The sequence below is a fragment of the Rhinatrema bivittatum genome, chromosome 10 (genome assembly GCF_901001135.1).
Source record: "Rhinatrema bivittatum chromosome 10, aRhiBiv1.1, whole genome shotgun sequence".
Lineage (NCBI taxonomy): Eukaryota > Metazoa > Chordata > Amphibia > Gymnophiona > Rhinatrematidae > Rhinatrema > Rhinatrema bivittatum.
Window position 1 is genome coordinate 47,414,264 of NC_042624.1, and position 26,281 is coordinate 47,440,544.

At 41.4% G+C, this 26,281-nt stretch overlaps 1 protein-coding gene across 1 annotated transcript in view; it reads right to left on the minus strand.

Moving 5' to 3' along the window:
* COL11A1 (collagen type XI alpha 1 chain) overlaps positions 1-26,281 on the minus strand; it is a 623,839-nt gene that overhangs the window by 223,406 nt on the left and 374,152 nt on the right. The window contains 2 exon segments of the mRNA XM_029618381.1: positions 24,445-24,489; positions 24,580-24,633. Of these exon segments, the coding sequence (XP_029474241.1) occupies positions 24,445-24,489; positions 24,580-24,633 (99 nt within the window).

Below are 26,281 nucleotides of genomic sequence, written 5' to 3' on the forward strand. Positions count from 1 at the left end.
ACAGGTTAACTTTGCCCAGATATTAAACTATACCTGATTGGTTGAGCGTGTGGCTGAACATACAGATAAAAGCTTGTGCAGTTAGATTTAGTGCAGCCAATTATGTGCCCAAGGTTGTTCACACAAATTAACCTCTAGGTTCTTCAAAGAAAGTTAATAATACATTGATAACGCACATGATAACAAAAACAGCTGTGTTTATGCAAATTTTTAAGTTACCACACCACACGGTAATTTACCGCTCCGCATAGGTATTATCACATGGTGCAGTGTAGTAAATTTAGTGCACCCCGCGATAATCCCTATTTTTCACATCCTGCACTGAGAGAGAGAGAAAGAGAGAGAGAGCCTATCTACAAGGCCCTCATAGTAGGAAAATCTCAAAAAGATGACATTTCTACTATGCTCTCTCACCCTAGCTTGATGGACTCTATAACAGGGTAACATCAAGCTAGGGTGAGATAACATAGTACAAACTTTCATCTTTTTGAGACTTTCTTCACTCCAAATGATGTCAGATCTTCACCAAGGTGTACTGTGCTGTTCGTACATCTCACTCTACAAGCGAATCTGGCCCCTAAACCCTAAACCACCACCTCACCTCACCTCAACCTATTAGGTGGCCCTCCTATAGAGATATAAATACTTCCCTACTATGAGGGCCTTGTAGATAGTCTCTCTCTTTCTCTCTCTCTCTCTCCCCCCCTCCCCCCATGGCCAAAATACAATTCCAAAAATTTATATCACATAGGACCAGATTTTATAGCATGCGCATGGGCGTAGATTTGTTCGCACAACCCGGCGCGAACAAATCTACGCCCAATTTTATAACATGTGCGCGCTGTCGCACACATGTTATAATATCCAGGGTCGGCACGCACAGGGGGTGCACAATTGTGCAACTTGCACACGCCGAGCAGCCTGTCTCCGTTCCCTCCAAGGTCGCTTTGAAATCGGAGCGGCCTCGGAGGGAACTTTCCTTCTGCCCCCCTGCACCTTCCCCTCCCTTCCCCTATCTAACCCCCCCCCCCCCCACCAGCCCTAACTAAAACCCCTTCCTGACCTTTATTGAAGAAGTTACGCCTGCCTCCAGGCAGGCGTAACTTGCACACGTCAGCTCTCCATCCCCCGGCCCGGTGGCTGTTCCGGAGGCATCAGTCCCACCCTCAGAACGCCCCCGGGCCGGGGCCTATGCAAGATAGGCTCGGCGCGTGCAAGGGGAGGCAGGGGTAGGTTTTTGGGGGTTGCGCACGCATCTTACACACACAACCCTTTGAAAATCTACCCCATAGCCTAATACCAGGAAAAAAAGTGTAGTTATTTCCGGCATTAAAACTGTGCGAAAGAATGCAATATTGCTCCTAATTTAACTAAATCATGCCCAAACTCCTCCCCAATCCCATCCCCCCAAAAATATGCATTTGTACCATGCGTTACCATACTTTTCGCATGCATTATGACGTTATTGCATTTTCATGAATGATGAGGTTAGCTGGTTAGCATTGAATATCCAGCTAAGTGAATATACTGAAAAAGCCCACTCCATGTATGCCCAGAGTGGCTCCTTTGTTGCCCAGAGAAAATTTAGCTGCACACTAGAGGGAATATTGAACTGATTTGACTTATGCAGTTAAAAAACGATTTTAGCCACAAACATTTTTTTTTGAATGTTGGCAGCTCTGGTATCAATAAAGCACAGTCAGAAAAGCAAATTCTTTTTTTTTTTATCTTTTAGACAAATTCTGCTAGTGACATTAATCTTTCATGCCTTGATGCCAAACTCAGCACAGTCGTCATTTCACTTTTTCTCATATTAGTCTGCAATGCATTTCCATTCATGTTTCAAGTGTATTTGAAATTAAAATAGAATATGTTTCAGGATCATTTAAAGAAAATTTAGTTAGGACTGTGGGGTAGTTTCGATGTAGACAACACCATCTTAGATTGTTGAAAATATGAAACTAACACATTATCATAGTTTTTTTTTTCCTTTTCTAAAAGATAGGGTTGTGCTTTTGTTTGTAAATGACATGGAAAGGTGAACATTTCTCATGTCATTTGTATCATTACTGTGTCTGAAACGACACAATCTACATTACAAAATGTTATGTGGTTTCTTGCTTTTTGAATGCCTGCCATTTAAAAAAATCATTTGTTTGGGACTGTAGGCCCAGTCTCTCAATTCCCCTGCCTGCCTGCAACTCTATTAAAAAAAAATAAATTCAGGGTTATGTCCAGGGTCCCCCATCTGCCGACGACAAAAAATGATTCAAAGTTGTTAAATTACAAGAGGATTGGGAGAAATTGCAAGATTGGGAGACTGGGCATCCAAATGGTAGATGACGTTTAATGTGGACAAGTGCAAAGTTATTCACAGGCATGGTAACTTTAAAACAGCTGCGTAAGTGTACATGAATATGCCGGCTTGTGCCCATGGACACGGCCATTTTATAACGTGCGAGCGTATATGTGCGCATCTTATAAAATCGGCTAGATGCGTGTAAATGTGTGAGCCATTTTATATGGATGCATACATGTGCCGCTTCTAACACATAAGTGGGGAGGATTTTAATATACATATGCTCCAATGCAATTACCAGTTAGACCAGTTGGTTCCCACTTTGCCCAGCTACAGGATAGGACTTCCTAACTCTCCTAGCTAACTAACCTCTCTTTTACCCTGCCTGCCCCAACCCTTAAAACACCTGATCAGCCTATTTTTTGTTTTGTTTTGTTTTATAATTTACACACCATCTATAGCAGAAGTAAAGTTACATGGCAAGGGACCCTGGCATGCTCTTGGGCACGTAAATACTTACGTGCTGGTTTCCATTTAAATTCTCTGTCCAGACCGCACCCATGCCCCACCCCTTTTTGGGTTGTTTTCTTTTGTGCGTATACTGGCAGATACATGCATCCATGGACGCTTCTTAAAATACTTGCGCAGCACACCGGCCCGAGAAATGTGCATATGTCCCTGATCTGGAGCTTTTAAAATCCACCCCTTAGGGAAGAGCAATCTAAATTATAGCTACACAATGCAAGGTTCCACATTAGGAATCAACACTCAGGAAATGGATCTAGGCATTATCATGGATAATATGTTGAAATCCTCTGCTCTATGTGTGGTGACAGCCAAGAAATCAAATAGAATGCTAGGAATTATTAAGAAAGGTATGGAGGGTAAAACAGAGAATATCATAATGCCTCTGCATTGTTCCATGGTGGGACCATATTTTAAGTATTGAGTCACGGGATCTCAAAAAAGATATAGCAGAGTTAGAAAAGGTACAGAAAAGGGCAACCAGAATGATAATTGGAATGGAATGATTCCCCTATGAGGAAAGACTAAAAAGGTTAGGGCTCTTCAGCTTGGAGAAGAAATGGCTGATGGGGAGATATGATAGAGGTCTATTAAATAGTGAGTAGGGTAGAACGGGTAAGTGCAAATCACCTGTTTACTCTTCAAAAAGTACAAAGATTGGGGACATGCAATGAAGTTACTAAATAGTACATTTAAAAAAAATAGGAGAAAATATATTTTTTCCTCAATGCATAATTAAGCTCTGGAATTCATTGCCAGAAGATGTGGTGAAAGATATTAGTTCAGGTTTGGACAGCTTCCTGGAGGAAAAGTTAATAAAGCATTTTTAAGGTGGACTTGGGGAAATCTAATTCTTATACCTGGGATAAACAGCATGAAATCTATCCTGCCAGGTACTTGTGACCTGGATTAGACACTGTTGGAATCAGGATACTAGGCTTGATGAACCTTTGCTCTGACCCAATATGGCAAGTCTTATGTTCTTATGCGCCCCACCCAATCTTCTGGAAAAAAAAGTGAAACTAGGCTTTGAGAAATCTCCCCCTCCAAGAATTCCCTAGACTGTGCTGGAAGTTGGACTTTTCCTTACCTGTTTCCAGATTGGCATCTATTGTTGATATGATAAAGATATACTAGATAGGCAGTATATCTAACATAGGGCCAGATTTTAAAAGGGTCACGCATATAAATCCAGCAGATTTACGCACGTAACTGGGTCTACGCACACCGGGCCTATTTTAAAAATGCCTGGTGATGCGCGTAAAGCCCCGGGACGTGTGTAAGTCCCAGTGCTTACAAAAAAGGGCGGGGTGGGGGCAGCACAGGGGCAGGGCATGGGCGGAGAAGTCCGGGGGCACTGCTTTTAAAATCTACCCCATAGTGTTTCACTGTTGCCAAGGTTCCACTAGCAGCTCTGCAAGCACAGCATTGCTTTAACAATGACAGAAACTACACTAGCCATACTAGCTACCGAGTCTAGCTAGCTAAGCTTTATTAGACACAATGATGGATGCCAAGCCGGAAACATGTAATAGAGAAATCTTGCTTCCAGCTCAGTCTAAGAGATTCAGGAGGGGCTGGAGTGGGGTCCTGGCAGTTTTTTGAGGTACCTGAAGCCCAGTGTCACTTTCTTTTAAGAAGATTGCATAGAATGTGGATGGGGAGCCCTGAACTAGAAAGATTTCTTTTTAAATGGTGGAGAGAAAGAAGGATTGGGAAGGAGGCTCCCAGACCCAACACTATGATGGTAACTTTCAACAGGCGCATATACGCATGCATATGTTGGCATGCATCCAGGAATGTGAGGATTTTATAACTTGCTGCACATATGCGCGTGTGTTATAAAATAGCTTGGGAACATATATAGGTGCACCCAATTTTAAGCTTGTGCATGCCCAGCCATGTAAATCAGGTTTCGGCCGTGTAAGTCAGGGAATTTTAAAACCATAGCCATGACCAGTTTCACTAGCTCACCCAGTGTAGAGCTAGATCCTCAAGACCCCCATGGTTTAATAGCCTGCACTCCCCCAGTTAACCCAGAGCCCTCAAACCCTTCTCTGATACCTTGAACTGGTTTTATTTAGTCTTACACTTTGTCAATAGCAGAAGTAAAGTTCCACAGCACTGGACCTGGGTGCGTGCCCGGGCACCCAAGTATTTATGTGTACATCTCTTGGTCCCACCCTAAAATGTGCACACCACGCCCCAATTTTAATCCGAGTGAGAAGTACGCCCTGTGGGAGCTGCACACGCATCTGGGCAACTTTTAAAATATGGCAGGGCTGCCTAAGCTCTATGTGCATGTGTATCCCCCAATTTTGGCATGTGCTGGGCTTTTAAAATTCACCTTTTACATTTTTTATACCTGTGGCTGAGAGGAGGGGATTGGGGAAGCTCCTGGAATTTTGTTTCCTTTAATTTATTTAAAGGAAACAAAATAAATGAATAATGAAACAAAACAAATTACAAAACAGATGTACAACATGAAAAATTGTTTTTGACTGCACACTATTATAAAATACTTGTGCATAGTGAGGATAATTGTCCAAGTCATTTCAGCAGATAAAACTGTGTTTATAAAACTGTCTGCCCTCTATGCAGGTAAGCTTACAAAGGTATGTCATGTATGCATTAGAGATTTCCTTGTTATATGTAACTGCTTTTCTGCACTATTGTTCAAATTGTAAAGTTTGTTATAATTGCACCCCTGTTTCTTGTGAACCAGCATGATGGGACTACCGTCTTGAATGTTGGTATATAAAAAATTAAATAAATAAATAAATAAATGTGCTTCGGGTCTAAATATCCTGTCGGGCTTCATTTCAGGGGCACCCCACAGCAAATTCATTTTTCTCGCGGTTCGGGTTTTTCTTTTTCAGGGGCCCCGATTTTTGAGTTAGTGCGTACTAACTCCCATTAGTGTACGCTAGCCTGAAAATGAATTTTTTCCAAAATTTCGGAAAAAATTTGATCATTTTTTTGTTTTCCCGAGCCATTCCAAACTAGGCAATTTTGTTGCCTAATTCAGGAAAAATGATTGCACATCTCTAGTATGCATGCACGTTTACCTGGACTGAGCATTTTCAAAAATATGCACAAACATTTTCTCAAAAAATTCCTTGCACATAGTAACAAGTATAACCATGTGCAGGTAAATTTGGTTGAATAATTTTCAATGCAAACTTATGTGTGTAAGTTCGCTTTGAAAACCGGCTTGTATGCAAGTTTGTACCAGGAAATTTATTCAGACTATTACAAATGACTCCAAGTTGGACACGTGGTAACAGACACAAAGAAGGTGAAATGCCACAAGCTTTTAAAAGTGACCTTTTAGAAGTGTCAGCTAGCAGTGAATTATAGAAACATAAAAATCACAGCAGAAAAGGACCAAATCATCCATCCAGTCTACCCAGCAAGCCCACAGTAACATCTTCTGCACCGTGCAGGTTTCCCCCATACTTAACAGATTTCCAGTCCGTAAAAGTTGGGCCTTCATTGGTTGCTGTTTGAATCCAATTCCCTGTTACCCCTTGCTGTTGAAATGAAACGCAATGTTGAGTTGCATCAAAAGTATGAGGCTTATTCGTTACCCCCAGCAAGTTACCCCCATGCTTATTTGTTTACCCAGATCATAGAAGTCGGGGCCCTCATCCATTGCTGTCTGAATCCAATTTCCTTTTTCATGGGGTGTATCTCATCCGGCCCCATAGCTTTCTCCATTTTCAGTTTGCCTAGCTCCTCCCATACGCGATCTTCTGTAAACAGAGTTTTGTCTATTCCATCCCCATCCACTGTCTTGTTAACCAGCAACAGTGCTTCTCCAGTGAATACCGAACTGAAGTATTTGTTTAATATTTTTGCCATTTCTTTGTTTCTCTCTACATATTGCTTCTTCTTATCTTTCAATTTCACTGTATCACTTCTGACCTTCCTTCTTTCACTGATATATCTGAAAAATGTTTTGTCTCTTCGCTTTACTTCTTTGGCCATCCTTTCTTCTACCTGATACTTTGTTTTTATTATTTCTTTCTTCATCTCCCTCAGTTTTCATGGATAACCTTCCCTGTGTTCCTTTTTTGGGATCCTTTATACTTCTTGAATGCTATTCTTTTTGCCTTTATTTTTTCAGCGACCTGCTTAGAGTACCAGATAGGTTTCTTTCTCCTCTTACTCATTTACTTTTCTAACATATAGATTTTTTGCCTTTGTATAGCTCCTTTTAACTTGGCCCACTGTTGCTCCACCTCACCCATTTTCTCCCAGTCTTCCAGTTCTTTCTCCAGGTACATCCCCATCTCAACAAAGTCCGTATTTTTAAAATTCATAACTCGGGTCTTCCTGTAACTTCTCTGTATCCTATTTGCAAAATCGAATCACATAGTCTGATGATCACTGGTGCTCAGGTGAGCCCCTACCTAAATATTAGAGACATTATCACCATTAGTGAGCACCAAATCAAGTATCACACCCTCCCTTGTAGGTTTCATTACCATTTCTTTGAATGAGCCCCTTGAAAAGCATCCACTATCATTCTATTTCTCGTAGATTCTGCAGAAGGGATGCTCCAGTCCACATCCGGCAGATTAAAATCTCCAAAAAGCAACACTTCGCCCTTCTTTCACATTTTTTGGATGTTTTCAATGAGTCCTCTGTCCAGTTCTTCTGTTTGAGTTGATAGCCTGTAGATCACACCAGTAAAAATGGAAGCATCATCTTCTTTTTTCAAGACAGTCCACATTGCTTCTTCTCTACCGCATGTTTCTTGTAATCCAGTTGCTTGGATATTATTTTTGATCTAAAGAGTTACTCCTCCCCCTTTACTGTTCTCTCTGACATTCTTATCAAGCTATAGCCCGGGTTGGCTGTATCCCAGTTTTGGGAATCATTGAACCAGGTTTCCGTGACAGCAACAATATCCAAGTCTGCCTCCAGCATTAAGGCCTGCAGGTCTGGAATTTTGTTGCTCAGACTATGAACATTTGTAATCATAGCCTTCCAGCTGCTCTTTGTATTCACCATTTCTGTTTAATTGAACTGATTGATTTTGTTACTTTCCCTTTCCTCTTCCTGTTTTTCTCAGGGATGACATGCCAAATTCACAGTCCATCTTATGCCACTCCCACTCCCTTGTTTAAATTCCTGATAATGTATGATCTGAATTTTTCAGTTTGCATCCTCTGTCCTGCCACAAACAAATGTAGACCATCCTTACCATATAATCTTTTATTGCTCCATATATGACCCCAGCCTCCAATGTATCCAAAGCCATTTTCCTTACACCAGGTTTTGAGCCAGACATTAAAATTATCTATATGGCATAACCTTTCCTTTCCCTTTCCATGAACGGGTTGTCTTTGGCAAATGTCTAATCTTCTCCCCTAGATTTTGGAAAACTTTCTGTACTTTGTGGAAAACTTTCTGTACTTTGTGGACACCATTTCTAGTGAGGTCATTGGTCCCTAGATGGATAACATTGATATCAGAGTTCTTCCTTTCTTCTGAAATTGCATTAACCACCTGGATTGCATTTCTATTGGTTGAGGATCCTGGAATGCATTTAACCATTGTGTCCCCATCAAATTGAGTTCCCAATTTGGTTCCTCTGATGACTGAGTCTCCCAGCAGAAATAGCTTTCCTTTATGACATTTGACCACATTGAAGGGTTTCTGGGTGCATTGGATGACTTGACTACCTTCCTTTCAAATATCACTTCATGTTCTGTTGATGAGGCTTCTTCATTTTCCAAAGCAGAAAATGTATTATGTAAGGGTAACAATTGAGACAGTGGGTGTCTGTTCTTCACAGGCCTTTTCTGCCAGACAGACTGTAATCCAATAATTCCTGGGATTTTTTTCATATTGTTAAAATCTAAAGAATTTCTCTAGCTGTAGATGACAATGTTGCAAATACTTAGGGTTGCATGCAATTTTTAAGTAGATACTACTGTACTTTCCAACAGGTGTTTAAATCATCAGTTGCCCTACAGCTTAGCCCTTTTGAGGTTGACTGTCTTTAGGTGGTGCCCTTCAGAACTAAAGCAAAAATGTATTCTATGAAAAATAAGCAGGCAGACGTGTAAACAGAAATATACAAAACTATTTTTTAAAATGCATACCTAATTATTTGAATGTATATATTGTTCTCCTTTATCTTCTATGCTCAAAATAGTTTACACAAAAAAATATTAAATATAGCATAATATAAATTATTAAGTAAAGTAACACATGCAATAGCAAGCAGAGGAAATCTAGAAACTTTTCTCACTGCATATACTGTTAAAATGATCCATTTCATCAGAAGGACAAATTACACAGATGTCTTTGTAAATCTACTTGTACAATAGTCAGGACAGTGACAAAGCTATCACAGGACTGATACTTGCATGAAAAACTGCTCTGAACTTAAGCTTTAGCAGTTAAATCAAAATAAGCAAAAGCACCTCATTACAGCTTGACAAGAATGAAAACATCAGCTTGTTTCGGTACTTGTTAACAAAAGTATCTTTTAGAGCAATTTATCAATGTAAAAGCGTGATTGTCATCAATGTTTTTCAAAATTGTTTTTTCAGCAATAATTGAAAAGTTGTAAGCAAAGCTGATAGTAACATTTTTGGAATCCGATTCACTAAAGGTTGATAACAGTTAATGTGCATGATAAACTAGTTCAACACACATGATAAATAGTATGCTATTTATGGGGACGGTAACTTTTAAACAGCCGTGTGGGTGCACATGTATGCATATATGCTGGCTTGCACCAATGGACCCGGCCTTTTTATAATACATGCTTATATATGTGCCCATCGTATAAATAGTATGCGTGTACATGTGCGCAGACGTTTATGTAGAAGCGAGCACGTCTGTGCAAATGCTGCCTCGTCTCAACCCCTGTAAAAAGATAATAGACTATTGAAGTCCGTACAAATTGTAACTCATAACAACTAAGAGTTTTAATCTTTGTACAATCTACTGTCCACCTAGTTCTTTCATGCATGAACCTTCTAGTTTGCTTGAATCTTTAACTTCCCTTCCAGTAGACCTGAGCAAAACAATCATATATGGTGATTTTAATCTTCACTACAACTCAGTTCCACGCCCTCACTTAGTATCTCACCTTATAGAAACCTTCTCCAGCCTAGGCTCGACCCAACTAATAAATAAGCCCACACACAAACTCGGCCAAATCCTTGATTTAGTTCTTTATAACACCTCCTTTGCCTCCCTCGATACCCAGATTAATTATCTCCATCTACCTCCCCTCCTTCCAACTCCACGAACAGCCCCCATATAAATGGTACCTAAATTGTATATAGACTTTTGTAATTAGCCTGTTACCATTTAAGACTTTATATATAGACTTTTGTAAATAGCCTGTTACCGTTTAAATTTAATGCTTGTAATTTTCAATGCTTTCTGCACTATGTATTTACTCTCTCCTGCTTCCCCTCCCTGTTGATTGTATTTTCAGTCTATTAGTTACAATGTAAACCGGTATGATGTTTGCATACTAATGCCGGTATATAAAAGCTTTAAATAAATAAATAAATAAATAAATAAATAAATAAATAAATATCTCTGCAGTCCCATGGTCAGAGCATTTGCTCATAACTCTGAAAAGATCCCATCTATCTCACAAAATACATTCAAACACTACAACAAAACAAATCTATAAAAGAACAAAAATAGACATTGAATCTTTTAGTGACTGCCTTTTCCAACACCTTCCTCTGCGCATAATCCCGGAATCCCAAATATACATTGATAATGAATTTGAAAATTGGTTTACCATAATATCAAATCACTATAATAGAATGGCCCCTTTAAAACTTTGTTCTGTACGAGCTCGTACCCATGAACCATGGTATTCCTCAGATCTATGTCACCTGAAAATTAAACTGCGTCTTTTTGCACGATGCTGGAGGAAAAATCCCCTCCCTGAGCAAAAATGATTACTATGCCTGTCTGAACCACTACAAAAAACAAATTAACTACAATAAAAAAAACATTTTATGCAAAGAAAATATCTGCTGCCAATAGTAATAGCAACATATTATTTAATATTGTTAAATCACTAACTACATTAAAAAATGACCATTCAACCCCATCTTCTAATTCTTTCTGTAATGATGTTGCACATTATTTCAAAGACAAAATTCAAAATCTTTCATCTAAATTTGATCACTTACCCATTCCAAGTAATAATCAATACACACCTGTTTACTTCTGGACTGAATTTTCAACTATTTCAGTTGCTACCACAATTCATATCCTTTCAAAGATAAAAATTTCCAATAGTCCTTACAATCCATGTCCTGGTAAACTTTTAAGAGACATCCATGAATCCATCTTTAACTCACTTAATCAATTTATCCCTATCTTCTGGTATTTTCCCAAAAAATCTCAAAAGAACCTCAATTCTACCAATTCCCATGAAAAAAAAAACACTGACACAGCTATGTTAAGTAACTACCATCCAATTGCATCATTAACCACACTGGCAAAAGTTATTGAATCTGTTGTTTTACACCAGTTGAACAATTACTTTGAAGACAACAATATTTTACACCCAAAACAATATGGCTTCCAGAAAGGAAACTTTATTTATTTCATATTTTGATTCCATAGTCCATGGCTTTGATTCTAATGTAGATTACATTCTCATACTTCTTGACATCTCTGTTGCCTTTGATACCTTTGGTCATAACATTCTTTGTACCAACTTTAAAAACATAGGTATCAACAGTAAAGTTCTCAACTGGATCACATCTTACCTACATCATCGCCCACAACAAATTAATCTTAAACAACATTGTTCAGATTGCTACTTTATCAGTTCTGGAGTTCCACAGGGATCTGCCCTCTGTGCAATATTATTTAATATATCTCTCCTCCCATTATGCCATCTTCTATCAAGCCTCAATATAAACTACAAAATAAATGCAGAAGACATTCAATTTAACTTTCTATATGGCCTTGCCGATGGATCCCCACTGGACCAGGTAAGTAGGGGCCAGGGGGGATTCTGGCCCTGGCATTTTTTTTGGATAGGTGGGAGAACTTGGGAAGCCCAGTTTTCATTTTTTTGCCCATTTTTGTGGGGGTTTTTTTTTTAATGTTTGATTCATTTTTTTTCACATGAATGAAATTAATCAAACATTCCATGGACCGAATTTCATGGGAAAAATCCTCCCGAAAATGAACTGCACATCCCTAATGATCTTCCCATAGTACTGGAGAGATAGTCAGCTGCAAGACTAAAACTAATTGATTCAGAAATCAAGTTCCTGCTATGTGGAGGTCACTCAATACCCTACTCCATAAGAACTGGTAGAGAACTACCAAAACTAAAAATCGGGGCCCAATATTCAAAGTGTATTCAGCACTTTTTAGCTGGATAAGCAGGACTTATGTGGCTAAATAATAGAGATGTGAATTGGAACCGGAATCGGTTCTGATTCCGGTTCCGATTCACATGTGGTTTTTTTTTTCATCGGGCCCGATCGCGGTTTTGTTTATCGGCTGCGCCCGAGCTGCCCGGCTGCCGGCCGGCGCGTGCAAAGTTACGCCTGCTTTCAGCAGGCGTAACTTTGCCGACAAAGGTGGGGGGGGGGGGGGTTTAGATAGGGCCGGGGGGGTGGATTAGGTAGGGGAAGGGAGGGGAAGGTGGGGGGAGGGTGAAGGAAAGTTCCCTCTGAGGCCGCTCCGAAATCGGAGCGGCCTCGGAGGGAACAGGCAGCGCGCGCTGGGCTCGGCGCGCGCAGGTTGCACAAATGTGCACCCCCTTGCACGCGCCGACCCCGGATTTTATAAGATACGCGCGGCTACGCGCGTATCTTATAAAATCCAGCATACATTTGTTCGTGCCTGGTGCGCAAACAAAAGTACTCGATCGCGTATTTTTTAAAGATCTACCCCACTATCTGTGTCCACAGAAACACTCTTAATAATAGGTGCAGAAGAGAATTAGGATGCTTCTCTTTATTAGTCACCATGCAAAAAAAAAAATTATATATATATATATATATATATATATATATTAAAATTCTGCTATCTTCTCAATAATAGTGATGCTAACTCCCTCTATTACCAGGCACTCTGAGTTAACACAAAACCCTGCAAAAAACACACTCAACACCTATATAAAAACCTTCTACACCAAGCCAGCATTAACACCTGGAACTCAAGTAACTACAACATAGCTATAATAAGGCAGCAATACAAATATTGTAATGTATCCTAGAACACCAATATACTTCCTATAAGGAAGTGTAAATTAGAAAACAGAAATAGCTACTGATCCTTAAAACTTAAATACAGTATATGCTAGCAGATATCTCACCTTGCTACATATGCAAATAAATAAACAGACATACCTTTGTCAAATACAGAATACGTAATCACAGACTTGAAACAGAAAGATGAAGAGAAAACTGCAAACAGCAAGAAGCCAGAATGTATGCAATGCAACACAACAGGAATAGAAACAGAAATGCATTTCCTCCTGTGTTGTACAAAATACAAAGATATCAGAGGTGAACATTTCTCAAAGCTGAGAGAAAATCAAAGACTTCTCAGAAAAGAATGAGAAGGAAAAATTCAATATAATCCTGAGGGAAAGAGGTGAAACAGCAGTTATAGTAGCAAAATATGTAGTTTGCTGCCACCAGGCCAGAAATGAAATCAGACCAGGGACAATACGAATCAACACCAAAACCTGAGACATGTCTCTGATATTATAGTTCCTTTAACCTATAACTCTGTTATTTTGTTTTTCCTTCTTTTAATTCCCCTTTTATTTTATTCATTATATACATCACTTTGGCAATACATGTAAAATTGTCATGCCAATAAAGTTATCTGAACCTGACCCACATGTTACAAACTGATTGCACACATAAAAGTCATCAGCTGGCTAAAAACAGAACTTTAGGGAAAAATGGAGACATTTTGATAGCTACAGCAGGAAATGTTGTAGTAAACAGGAATTAGAGAAGGAGACAGAAGAAAAGACAAAAGAGAAGAGGGAAAGAGAAGGGGAAAGAAGAGATAGAATGAGGATGGACAGCCAGCAGATGAGAATAAAAATGAAACCACATCTTTATATTTTCTGGTTCAGAACTACCTGCTGCTGGCAGTGGCACTCATCTCCCTTGGTCCTTTCACACTTATCAGGTCATCGCAGAATGTAAGGAGAAAGAAGGAAAGGAGATCAATTCGGTGTGGATGGAGAATATATTAAGCTGAAAAATTCTGTGAGGCCAGGACTGCAGCAATCTAGTATGTAGCAGGGATTGCGCTCAGCCGACCGAATGGTAGGTCTGTGGTAGGCTGCTCTTACCTAAGGCATCGGGTGGTGGGGAAGCCACCACCGCCACAACAACCTTTGGGCTCCAGGCTGCCATGCACAATGGGGCAGGCTGCACCGGGGATGCCACTCCACAGTGCGAGCATCCCTAGACCATGCACACGTGTCCCTCTGTTACTTAAAGGGCCCACGGCAGGAAACCTCCTACGGCACCTAATGATGACATCACCTAGGCCTTATTATTTAAGGCCCAGCCAGACCTGCATTGGATGCCTCAGTAACAGGTCAAGCACTTTGGAGTAGCTGGTTGCGTGTTCCTGCCTCCATGTTCTTGACTCCTTCTCCTCTTCCTTGTCTTGTCGTTCCTCCAGATTGCTTCATGGCTTTAACTTGTGGGCTTCGCCTGATCGCTGCCTGCCTCATCCCTGGTACGACTTCTGGACTTCGCCTACTCGCTACCTGCTTCAATCCCGATATGACTTCTGGACTTTGCATGCTCACCACCTGCCTTGACCCTGTTTTGACTTCTGGACATCACTTGATTGCCGCCTGCCCCAACCCTTGGGAAGCATCGACACTGCTTGTCAGTTGCTGGACATTTGTAGATCCATCTTGGCCACCTGGTCTCTTCCTTCATGGGAGTCATTGCCACCAGAGACCTGCACCTAAGTCCAGCTGGCCCTGGTACCCAAGGGCTCAATCTGCGGGGAACGAGGCCAGGTATTGTTGAAGGTCCTATTGAGTCTCTGCTTTGACCAGTTACACCTACCAACGATGAGGTCCTACAGGGTTCATCCCTGCAGGTAGCGTCAACCTCGTCTCTGCTCAAGGGTCTACCTTTACAACAGTTTACAACAGTTTGCTGAGGCCATGGATCCAGTGGATCTCTCTGGCCTCCAAGCCATCCCAAGGCTGGCTCAGAAGATCCAGCAGCAATAACAATTCCTGGAGGCACTGGCAAGCTTGATGGAGCATCTAGGTGCCCATCTTGATGCCACTACTGCATCAACAAGCACAAGACCTCTGGTTACACCCATAACCATGGTGGCCTCTCCCACTGTGCATCTCCCGGTACCAACTAAACAATGCCTTGGATTCTTAAATCAGTGCTTTAGGCACTTTTCTCTTCAGCCTGCATAGTTTTCCAGCAATACTATTAAAACCACCTTTATTCTCTCTCTTCTTGACAGGACTGACTTAGCCTGGGCCTCCCCTCTCTGGATGCATGGAGATGCATTGTGTAGTGTCTGTCGGGCTCAGATGGCTTTGACCCTTGTGCCTTACCTTTTTCTCTGCTCTCCCTGCTAGCCTTGGGAAGATGGCTACCGCTGCGTCTGCAAGCCGCATTCTCTGGCATCCCCGGAACGGCTATGGCAAAGCCTCACACCATCTTTCTCCTAAGGGCCTCCTAGGGTGCACGCACGCATGCCACCCACATCTTTATCCACGTCATGGCGGGAACCTCGGGGGCATCCCCCTCGAGTGACATCAAGCCATCCGGGTATTTAGCCAATGCTTGTTTACTAGCTCATTGAGTTAACAAAGATTGGACTTGTCCAGTCTAAGCTACTCTGCCACTTCCATGCTGCTGCTGGAAGCTTTCTCTGCCCTTTGGGGTATTCTCTAACCTGGGTACCCGCTCCTCGGGAGCCCCTTGCTTTCTTTCAGGTGCCTTACTGGGATCAGGTACTCGCTCCTCGGGGGCCTGCTCTCCCTGCCTCGGTGCCTGTTACCATCTACTTCTGCCTGGTGGAATCATCAACCTTACAACTACCATCTAGAGAGTAATCTAATTCTCAGTCTGTCTCATCTACATCTCTGCCATGCTAGAAAACCTACAGTTGGATCTCCCTATACCATCTTGGTGAGATGGGTTCCTTCTGCCGAGGGTCCCTGGACTGTTACCTCTGGATCACCTCACTACTGCCACCTCTGGTGGTATACATCAGCAGTACAATAAAAGACAAAACTCTGTGTTTGTGCAACCTGAATCTAGCCCAGGACTCCGTGGGCATGGACATCTTCCACAGTACCCAAGAATCCACTCAAACACCTCAAAACCATAACAGATTGCTAACTGCATGGATTCGGCTCAGCTCACCACATAGCAGGCCATTCCAAGCACGGCCCAGTGAATCTCTGAACAGCAGAACATGTTGGAGAATTTGACTGCTGCATTTAACCAGCTGCATGCACAGATGAATTCACCAAGCACCACAGGTAAAGAAGTTACACCGCCAGAAGTGACAGTTAAGACAATTGTACCTCTCTCTGCTCCAACACACTTCTCAGGGGGTTTGGAGATGTAGAGGATTTATCAACCATTGTTGCATGCACTTTTCCCTGCAATCTAATCATTGTCCTACAGCATATGCCAAGACCACCTACATCTTGTCTTATCTTGATGGAAGAGCGTTGGCTTGGGCCTTATCACTGTGGGAGTGTGATGATCCTATCCTACATGATCTTGCCGGGTTCCTTGAACTGTTCAGATTAGTTTTTGATGACCCTACCAGGCACACAACTGCAGGATCTTCTGCAGTTGTGTGCCTGCAGAGAGTAGGATTAAATGGTCAATTTTCTCAGTGGAAAAGGGTAAACAGTGGAGTGCCTCAGGGATCTGTACTTGGACCGGTGCTTTTCAATATATATATAAATGATCTGGAAGGGAATACGATGAGTGAGGTTATCAAATTTGCGGATGATACAAAATTATTCAGAGTAGTTAAATCACAAGCAGACTGTGATACATTACAGGAGGACCTTGCAAGACTGGAAGATTGGGCATCCAAATGGCAGATGAAATTTAATGTGGACAAGTGCAAGGTGTTGCATATAGGGAAAAATAACCCTTGCTGTAATTACACGATGTTAGGTTCCATATTAGGAGCTACCACCCAGGAAAAAGATCTAGGCATCATAGTGGATAATACTTTAAAATTGTCAGCTCAGTGTGCTGCAGCAGTCAAAAAAGCAAATAGAATGTTAGGAATTATTAGGAAGGGAATGGTTAATAGAACGGAAAATGTCATAATGCCTCTGTATCGCTCCATGGTGAGACCGCACCTTGAATACTGTGTAAAATTCTTGTCGCCGCATCTCAAAAAAGATATAGTTGCGATGGAGAAGGTACAGAGAAGGGCAACCAAAATGATAAAAGGGATGGAATAGCTCCCCTATGAGGAAAGGCTGAAGAGGTTAGTGCTGTTCAGCTTGGAGAAGAGACGGCTGAGGGGGGATATGAAAGAGGTCTTTAAGATCATGAGAGGTCTTCAACGAGTAGATGTGACTCGGTTATTTACACTTTTGAATAATAGAAGGACTGGGGGCATTCCATGAAGTTAGCAAGTAACACATTTAAGACTAATCGGAGAAAATTATTTTTCATTCAACGCACAATAAAGCTCTGGAATTTGTTGCCAGAGGATGTGGTTAGTGCAGTTAGTGTAGCTGGGTTCAAAAAAGGTTTGGGTAAGTTCTTGGAGACGTCCATTAATGGCTATTAATCAAGTTGAGTTAGGGAATAGCTTTATTGTTTTATTTTACACCTCTACAATCCCAGCCTAGTTATCACACCCTGCTTCTTTCTTGATCATACTGGGGTGTTTTATCGTCAAAAGAAAAATGTGAAAAAAGAAAAAATATACGTTTCTTCCCCCACTTCATCTTTTTTCTGGTTTTCTGTCTTGCTGTCTATGTCTGTCTAGTCCAGTGTGTTGTTTGTGATTGATTACCATTTCTGCCTTGGAGGTTATGATACTTTTGTGCTTGTTGTGATTGCCCACATTCTATACCTTGGGGGTTTTAAGCCTTTGTTCTGTCTGTAATTAACCACACTCTATGCCTTGGAGTTTTTTAATCCTTTGCGTTGTTTGCAATTCCTTGAACTGTATGCCTTGATGATTTTGATGCCTTTGTTCTGCTTGCAGTTCCCTACACTGTATGCTTTAGCAGTTTTGACATCTTTATCCAGTTTTTGATTCCCTGCACTTTCCACCTTGGAGTTTTGATTCTTTTGTGGTTTTTGCAATTCCTCACACTATACAACTTGACGGGGGGGGGGGGGGGGGGGTTGTCAGCTTTGTGCTGCTTGTAATTTCCCATACTATGTCTTGGGGGTCAGTGCTCATTGGCTCTATTACCACACTTATGCAAATGATATATGGAGCATAACAGATTTAATAATCCATTCACAGTTGCTCAGTACCAGCCATATAACTTTAAGACATAAATGGCTTAAGCTTTGGCAGAAGCATATGCTACTAGTAGAATCAACTAGGTGCCATGGCTCCAGCTTGGCAGGCACTTCCCATTCTTGCTGTCTTTTTATTATTTTTTTCAAATCAGCTTTTCTTATGGTACTTGCCAATTTTAGTCTTGCCTGGCCATTGTTCCTATGCACACTTGCTGCACCACGCCTCAGGTTTTTGATACAATTCTGTCTTGTCCTTGAGGTATACCATGGGGGGGGGGGGGGGGTTGTCCACTCTTCTTGCTGCATTGTTCTGCTCTTACCATTTCTGTTTTTATCCCCAGAGCCACTGCTGCAACCTCATCTCCAAGCCTGTCTTGGTATCTTAGGGTGTCTCCTCTTCTTTTCTGGCTGTCTGAGATTCTTTCCAAATTCCCTTTCTCTATGGTAGTGATTGACTTTTGGTCTTGCTCTGGCCATACATTGCTTTCATGCTTGCTGCACCAATCCATCAGCTCTATATGCCACTCCTGGTGCTGCTTTTCCCCTCTTGGTACCTTGGGATTTTGACGCCGTTATTCCGCCACTCTTCTTCCTGTACTTCTCTGCTCCTACATTTTGATCAACACTGCCACTGCTTCTACCACCACTCCAGCCAGTCTTGGCACATTAGGATGCTCCCTCCTCTGCTCTGGCTGAATTTGAGTTTCTTTCCCAATCCTCTTCCCCTAGTGTACTTGCTAACTCTTGGTATTACCCTGGCCATTTGAAGCTTTACACAGGCCTTACCCACATAGTTATCTTTAAAGGTTTCATGCCTTCTTGGACATTTTCTTCAAACTCCATTCCACTATGCTTCCTGTGATTATTGTTCTCATTTAGTATTTAGCCTTTGATGGATTATACCACAGAGAAAGGCAAGGATGGCTGAAATGCAACACCCAGAACCAGGACTGTTCTGGGTGTTGCATCTTCTCTATGATTACTACTTCCGAGGTAATGGAAGCAGTATTTATAAAATCTGATTTAGTAGAATTGTCTCCTGGATTCCCTGAATCACAAGATATTAAACAAATAGTTGATAAAGAACATTGGTGCATCTAGTCAGTAGTATCTTAGATTCCAGTGAAAACCAAATCCAATCCCAGTCAGATTCTTAATTTAATGATGCCACACGAAAATGACATCAGACTTCCTCCAGGGATTTCCTCTGGCTTATCCCTGCCTAGGACTTTCTGCTAATTTGGTTGGTGACCTTTGCCCCTCATTTTGAGATACAGGGTTTTCTTGCCACTCTGTGTGGCTGCTTTGCACCACTCATGATGCTTTGGTATCTCCATTTCACTCTTTCAGTTACTTTGACACAGTTACTGCCTTCAGAGGCTTTCTTCCTATTTTGGTGCTTAGTTCCCCCTTAATGTGCCTTGAGCTCTTCATTTTACCCTTGGTGTTGTTTTGTCTCTCTCATGTGTGTGTGTGTGTGGGGGGGGGGGGGGGGGGGAGGGGGGTTCTTGTTAGTGTTGTTGGTGCCAGTTGCCTCACTTTTGCAGACTTGTGGTGTTTTGGCCACTCTTGATGCTGCTTCTCTGATGGCGAACTCCTGCCACTGCTGGTACCAGTTTGTCCCACTGTGGGTCCTTGGGCTCTTCGTGCCACTGTTGATGCCACATTGGCATAGTCTTTATGTGTTGGCATGACTTTATCTTCCTGATGTCTACCCACCATTTCATTGGAAATGATTACTAAAGCCCAATTTAGGAGCCCAAAATAGGCTGCATTGCTTCTACCATTGATTAAAAAACAGAACAAATATAATGAACAAAGGAATTTTATTTTTTGTATGAACCAAACTGAATGAATGACTGCAACCTAGGAAACAAATGAAGCAGAATGAAATTTTGGGGTCTGTCCAAGCCTAATAAGTATAAATAAGTTTTGGTTAGTAAATAATTATAATTCAAAACATTTGGAAACCATGGTGTATTTTATTGCAAACTGTTAGACAGATGATTCATTATTCTCCCAGTGCAGTATTAATTAGTAATATGGTGTTTTGTTAGTTTTATTTTATGATTTAAAGTTCAGTGATTGGCAAATGGCCATTGATGAGTTGTTTTGTTTTGCATCCTATTTTAATTAGAGTTTACAGTCTAAAATAATTTGTCTGTCTGGACAAAAATTCAAATTAAAATTTGAGAATAAATACAGATGAGATAGAATACATTTTGAGGTAGATTTTTAAAAAATATGTGCACACGTCCATGTGCATGCACTACCCGGTGTGCACACATGGACGTGCAATTTTATAACATGTGTGCGCCAGGTATCATGCTCACATGGACGCGTGCACATATTTTTTAAAAATCTACCCCAAAATGTATTCTCTCTCATCTGTTTTTATTCTCAAATTTTAATTTTAATTTTTGTCCAGACAAATTATTTTAGACTATAAATTCTAATTAAAATAGGATGCAAAGCAAAACAACTCATCAATGGCCATTTGCCAATCACTAAATTGGGGGTGGCGTGTGGAAGGGAGGGGTCATTTTTGCTATATCCGCACGGCAAAGCATCGGGGCCTTCCCCAGTTCCCTCCCAGTCTGCTCCAATTTAGGAGCGGACTGGGAGGGAACTTTCCTACCCCCTACCCTAACCTCCCTTCCCCTCTCCTCCCCACCTTCTATAAAGCAATTTTAATTTTTTTTACCTTTTTTTTTCAATTTACTTCAGGATCCGACCTGAAGTAACTTGTGCACACTGGCAGCTGGCCGGCGTGCGAGGCTATGGGACAGTGAACAATGGAGCTGTCCCAGACCGTCCCTGTCCCTCCCCTCCCCACCCAAAACACACTGTTATGTTTTAGTATGGTTGTGGACTCTGGATCGTGGTGAGAGCTGTCTCCACCCACAGGGAGGAGCCCTGTGGGGACACAACCAAGATAGGCATGGCCTCAGCTGAGTCGGACACAGAAAATAATAAGACTTTATTAGACTGGAACGAAGGTGAAGTACCCACTGAGTGGGAAAGAAGACACAGTCCGGAGTAGTAAGGTTGCTCAGAGATGATATCCCTGGTAGTGTCCCGCAAAACAGGGTACACCAGGGAACTCCTCCAAATGATACATTTCTCATGATAGACCCGGTAGTGGCCCACAGCGCAGGGTACACTGAGAATCAGCACTGTCGTTGGTAAGAGAAGTGCAGGAGGACAGCAGAGCTGGGTAGATTAAGGTACTCACTCTGAAGTATAGCAGATGGATTGCTGAGGTGAGCACGGTAGTGGCCCGAGACACGGGGTACACCGGAGGTTCCGTCAGCAAGATGGTAGTAGATGTGAAGTGTACTCACAAGGCTGAACGAGGCTTGTCTCAATCAAGTGTAGATGGATTCTCCAGACAGGAAGGCCCTCCGAGGAGCGGATAGCCGGAATGCGACAAGGCCCCCGAGGAACGGGTACCTATAGTGTCCAAGTCCCGAAGTTCAGGAACAGTTCAGAGTAGCAAATAGCAAAGTATCTCCAAGTAGAGTGGAATTCAGCAGGAAGGATGTCCTTGCTAACTCATAGGAAGCATAGGCCGGATAGCTTAAATGCACTGGCGGGTGACATCATGCGGAGGGGATGCCCCCGAGGTTCCCGCCATGACGTGTATAATAGAGGGCCTGGCACGCGCGTGCGTGCCCTAGGTAATTCCCGATTTAAGATGGCTTATGGGATCGCCCACACCATCCCGAGGATGCTGGGGAAGGCGGCGTTTGCGAGCGGAGGCCGCCATTCTTCCAATAATCGCTGGTGCAGAGAAGTGAGCAACAGAGGTTACAGCCATCTGCAACCGACAGGCGCAACACACGCCCTCTGGTCCGCCCCTTCCAAGAAGCCCTGCTCTTGAGCACGTCCTAGCCTTTACACGCATGGCCGGGCCTCATGGAGGATTCACCCAGCATGCATAAGGCCCAGCCATGCACGTAAAGGCCATGATTTACCTGCATAGGGCTTTAAAAATCTGCCCTTTATGGTATAAGTTGCATCTGGAGGAAGAGAAGTTAAAATGTAGGTCACACTTGGCTATATATTTCCAAGCTATATCAGCATCCAAAAAACATTATTTTCTTAATGCATCTAACAGTCTGCAAACTCAACCAAGCAGCTTTTTAAAATAGTCAAAAGTTTGTTATAATCCCTCCCCCCTAGCAGAATCAGACTTCCAATCAAAATTAACCTGTAATAATTTTGCTTCCTTTTTCTTTAACTGAATAAGGGTCTTCTTCCAGGCTTTTCATGTGAACCCACATGGCTATCTATATTATGTAATTATTTATTTGTTTGTACAATATTTTATTCCATAACTTCCAAACATATTGTCCAGTGTGGATTATATAAACATTTATTTATTTATTTATTTAAAAGTTTTTATATACCGCTCAATGGATAAATATATATCCGTCTAGGCGGTTTACACATCCAAAGTCATACATCAGACATCTAACACAGTAGCCCCCGGGGCCCCCCCCCCCATACATATATAACTGTTGTCCTCCTCTGGTATAAGATTAGAGCCAGACATTCCTCAAGTTCTTGAATCTTCTCTACCAAGACCCTGCTACTGCCAGAGAAGCCGTACTGCTTCTACTCCTGCTGAAGTTTCTCTTGCCTCCACTGTTGCAGCATCCAAATGACAAATTATCATCAGAAGACAATATTAACTTTCCTGAAAAATATTCAGCTTTGAAATCTTTGAGATTTTTTTTTGGTTGCATGATCAAGGCCTGGACAACTGCTCTATCTACTAGAGGTGTGAGAGGCTTCCTGGACTCCAACCGCTTTTGTGCATCAGAAGACTATTTCCAGTGATGTGTCATTGGCAAGTAATGGATACATTTCTACTAGGGATGTGCATCATGTGCCCGATCGTTTGCACTTTCAGGTTCGTGTGGCCGTGGGAAAATCTCGTTTTCCCGTGGATCGGCATTTTTTTTTAAGTAAACTAACTCCCATTAGTGCACACTAACAAAAAATAAAAAGTAACAAAAAATAACAAAAATAAACGGTTTTTTGTTAGTGCGCGCTAACCTGAAAAACAATTTTCATGAAAATTCAGGGGAAAAAGTGCTTCTTGTTTTAACCGATATATAACAAATTAAGAAATATCGTACAATATTTCAATTCATTATAAAAATGATTCACATCCCTAATTTCTACTGGGCGAGATAATTCAGCAGATAGAAAAAGTACTTTCTCCATTCCTTTTCCCCATAACTTAAGAAGAAATAATGAATCTAATGATCCCATGGGACAAGAGCTCAAAGATTGATTAGTTAGCTGACTGTCACCATCTTGGATCTCAGAGTTTAACTTTTCTTTGTAAAATCCCACTAATCTTACAGCAGTTATCTAAGAATCTCAAGAAAAGTACCAGCCTTCCTTTCAGTAAGAAAATAATCCATTTTCATATATTGCAATTAAGAAACTTTTACAGCAGCATCAAAACCAGAATTACAGAGTAATACTTTGAATATTTTTCTACCTTACACTTGAATCAAATTTGTTCTGAAACTATGTGCTCTTATGTGAAAACAATTTTTGAAAAGATTACCATTTTGATTATTTGCCTCTAGTGATCAGTTTACCCCACCCAACTGAGATTTAAAAACAAAATGTGCATTACAACTTTTAATTTATAAAACCAAATCTGAGGATTATCCTTTAATGGCTTTGCTAACACATATTCAATCTCAAGCACTGGATCTTTGGATCAAAATCTGGATTTGCCAGGGGAGTCTAAATTAACAAGATAGTTGGGCATGAAAAGCTTTTGGATATCACCTGCGCCATCAGTATGAGAGAGTCAAGTGATCACAGAATAGAGAGAAATGAAACCAAAGTATGATTTCGTACTATGCCAGCATACCACTAACAGGAATAAGATGCCATGGGAAGATAAAAAGGATAAGAAGGAACAAGCATTATCCAAAATAATTCTAGATTAAATGTGACTTTCAAAAAGGCTTTAGAAAAAAATATTTTTTCACTTGTACAACTGAACGTTGCTTGAAAATAAAAACAATGTTTTGCTTCATTAGAATAACCAGGTAAGATAGTTTACACAGTAAATTAAATTATGCATACCTTTTCTCCTTTGCCACCTTTAAGACCTCGGACACCGTCAGCACCCTATGCAGAAAAATTGCAAAAGTGTTTATGCTAACGGAAAGTAGAATTTTCATTTTTTTAAAAGGTACTTAAATAATATAGCAGGCATACCTTCACACCACGAGGACCTGGATAGCCAATTGGACCCTGAGGTCCTAAAGGCCCCTACAAAACACAGGAATGCAAGAGCCTTTATTCTATCAGAGTTCATTTGTTAATAAAATACGTCCATAAGGTATAATCCATTTTCTTTGACTGAAGTAGCTGAATTCAATTGGGGTACCATTATAAATTTAAACAACTGTGATTTGACATTTTTTCCCTGGTATACAAGGGGAAAAGATATGGAAAAAGATGTGCAAACTACTTTCAAAATGTAATGGAGATGTTGCACACCATGCTCGTCAGCAAGCCAAAATAATCAGGTGCTGAACCACAAACCAACTAAGCATAATCTAAAATAGAGACATTATTAATGGCATAAAAATGAAAATGCTAACCATCACTACTTGCCTTCTATATTAAAATTAAATTCTTATGCTGTATTATAAAGTTTCAAAATTTATGATTTCAGAGATTGCATGATAAAAAAGTTCTAAATTTCAACCTATAGTGGAATTAAAAATACAGAAAGAAACCATTTACAATAACAACAATATGTATTTAGGGGGGTCTGTTTTCTAAAAGCTGCTGAGCAGAAAACATAACCTGTTAATTTTCACCAGCTACCTTTAGGTGAATTTTCAGCTGAACTTAACCAGCTAGGTTTGCAACAGATAATGCGATTAAATCTTGTTGGTCAAAATTTGACCAACTCATTTTAACACAGCTCTACGTTGCCCAGCCAAATTTAGCAGGTTACGGTTAGTGGTAAATATCAGTCTTAAGAAGGTCATTTAACTGCTCTCATAGAGCTAAAGTCTGCACTCGCTTTGTACCCGCAGACTTCAGCCTGAATTTTAGAAGGGGATTTATGCGCAGACGTCCACTTTGAAAATTTGCAGATTGCCCTGCTGCGTGCAGGCACAAAATGCACAGAATATTGCTCCTGAGCAGGCATAACTTTATGCAGCTATATTTTTGTGCATACTGTACTTTTGAAAATTGATAGCATGCTCATTAATGCTTTCCCCGCTCTAATTCCTCTCCTCCCTGTCCCCCAAGAACATCTCTTGCTGGTGCGGGTAACAATGCATGTGAAATGGGATTTAGCACATACTTGTACATGCACAGTCCCCAATGATTTTCAAAATATCATGCCTACATAAAACAGAGCACATTTTTGGGGAGTGGAAAGGGAGGGTCAGACAGGCAGGGGAGGTCTGCTTATGTTTTTTTTTAATGTTCATTTCAGTTTGGGAAACAAACTGAACATAAATAAATATTTAAGCCTGGATATTTAAAAGCCCTGCGCGCGTAAAATTTGGGCTTTACGCGCGTGGCCGGGCCTTGCGTGTGCCAAGCTAATTTTCGAAGGGGGCCCGGCCACGCGCGTAAAGCCCGGTACGTGCACAATTGCCGGGCTTCTTCAAAGGGGCGAGCCGGGGGGGACGTGTTCTGGGCAGGGAGGGGGTGGGACGAGCCGGGACAGTGCCATTGTTCGCTGTTCCGAAGCCTCGCATCCCAGCAGCCGGCCGGCAGGCACAAGTTAATTCAGCTCAGGAGCTGAAATTGCAAAACAAAGAAAAATACCAAAAAAGTAGGGTTTAGGGAACGGGGAGGAGAGGGGAAGAGGGAGGAGTATGGGTAGGGAAGTTCCCTCTCAGTCCGCTCCTTAATTGGAGCGGACTGGGAGGGAACTGGGGAAGGATGG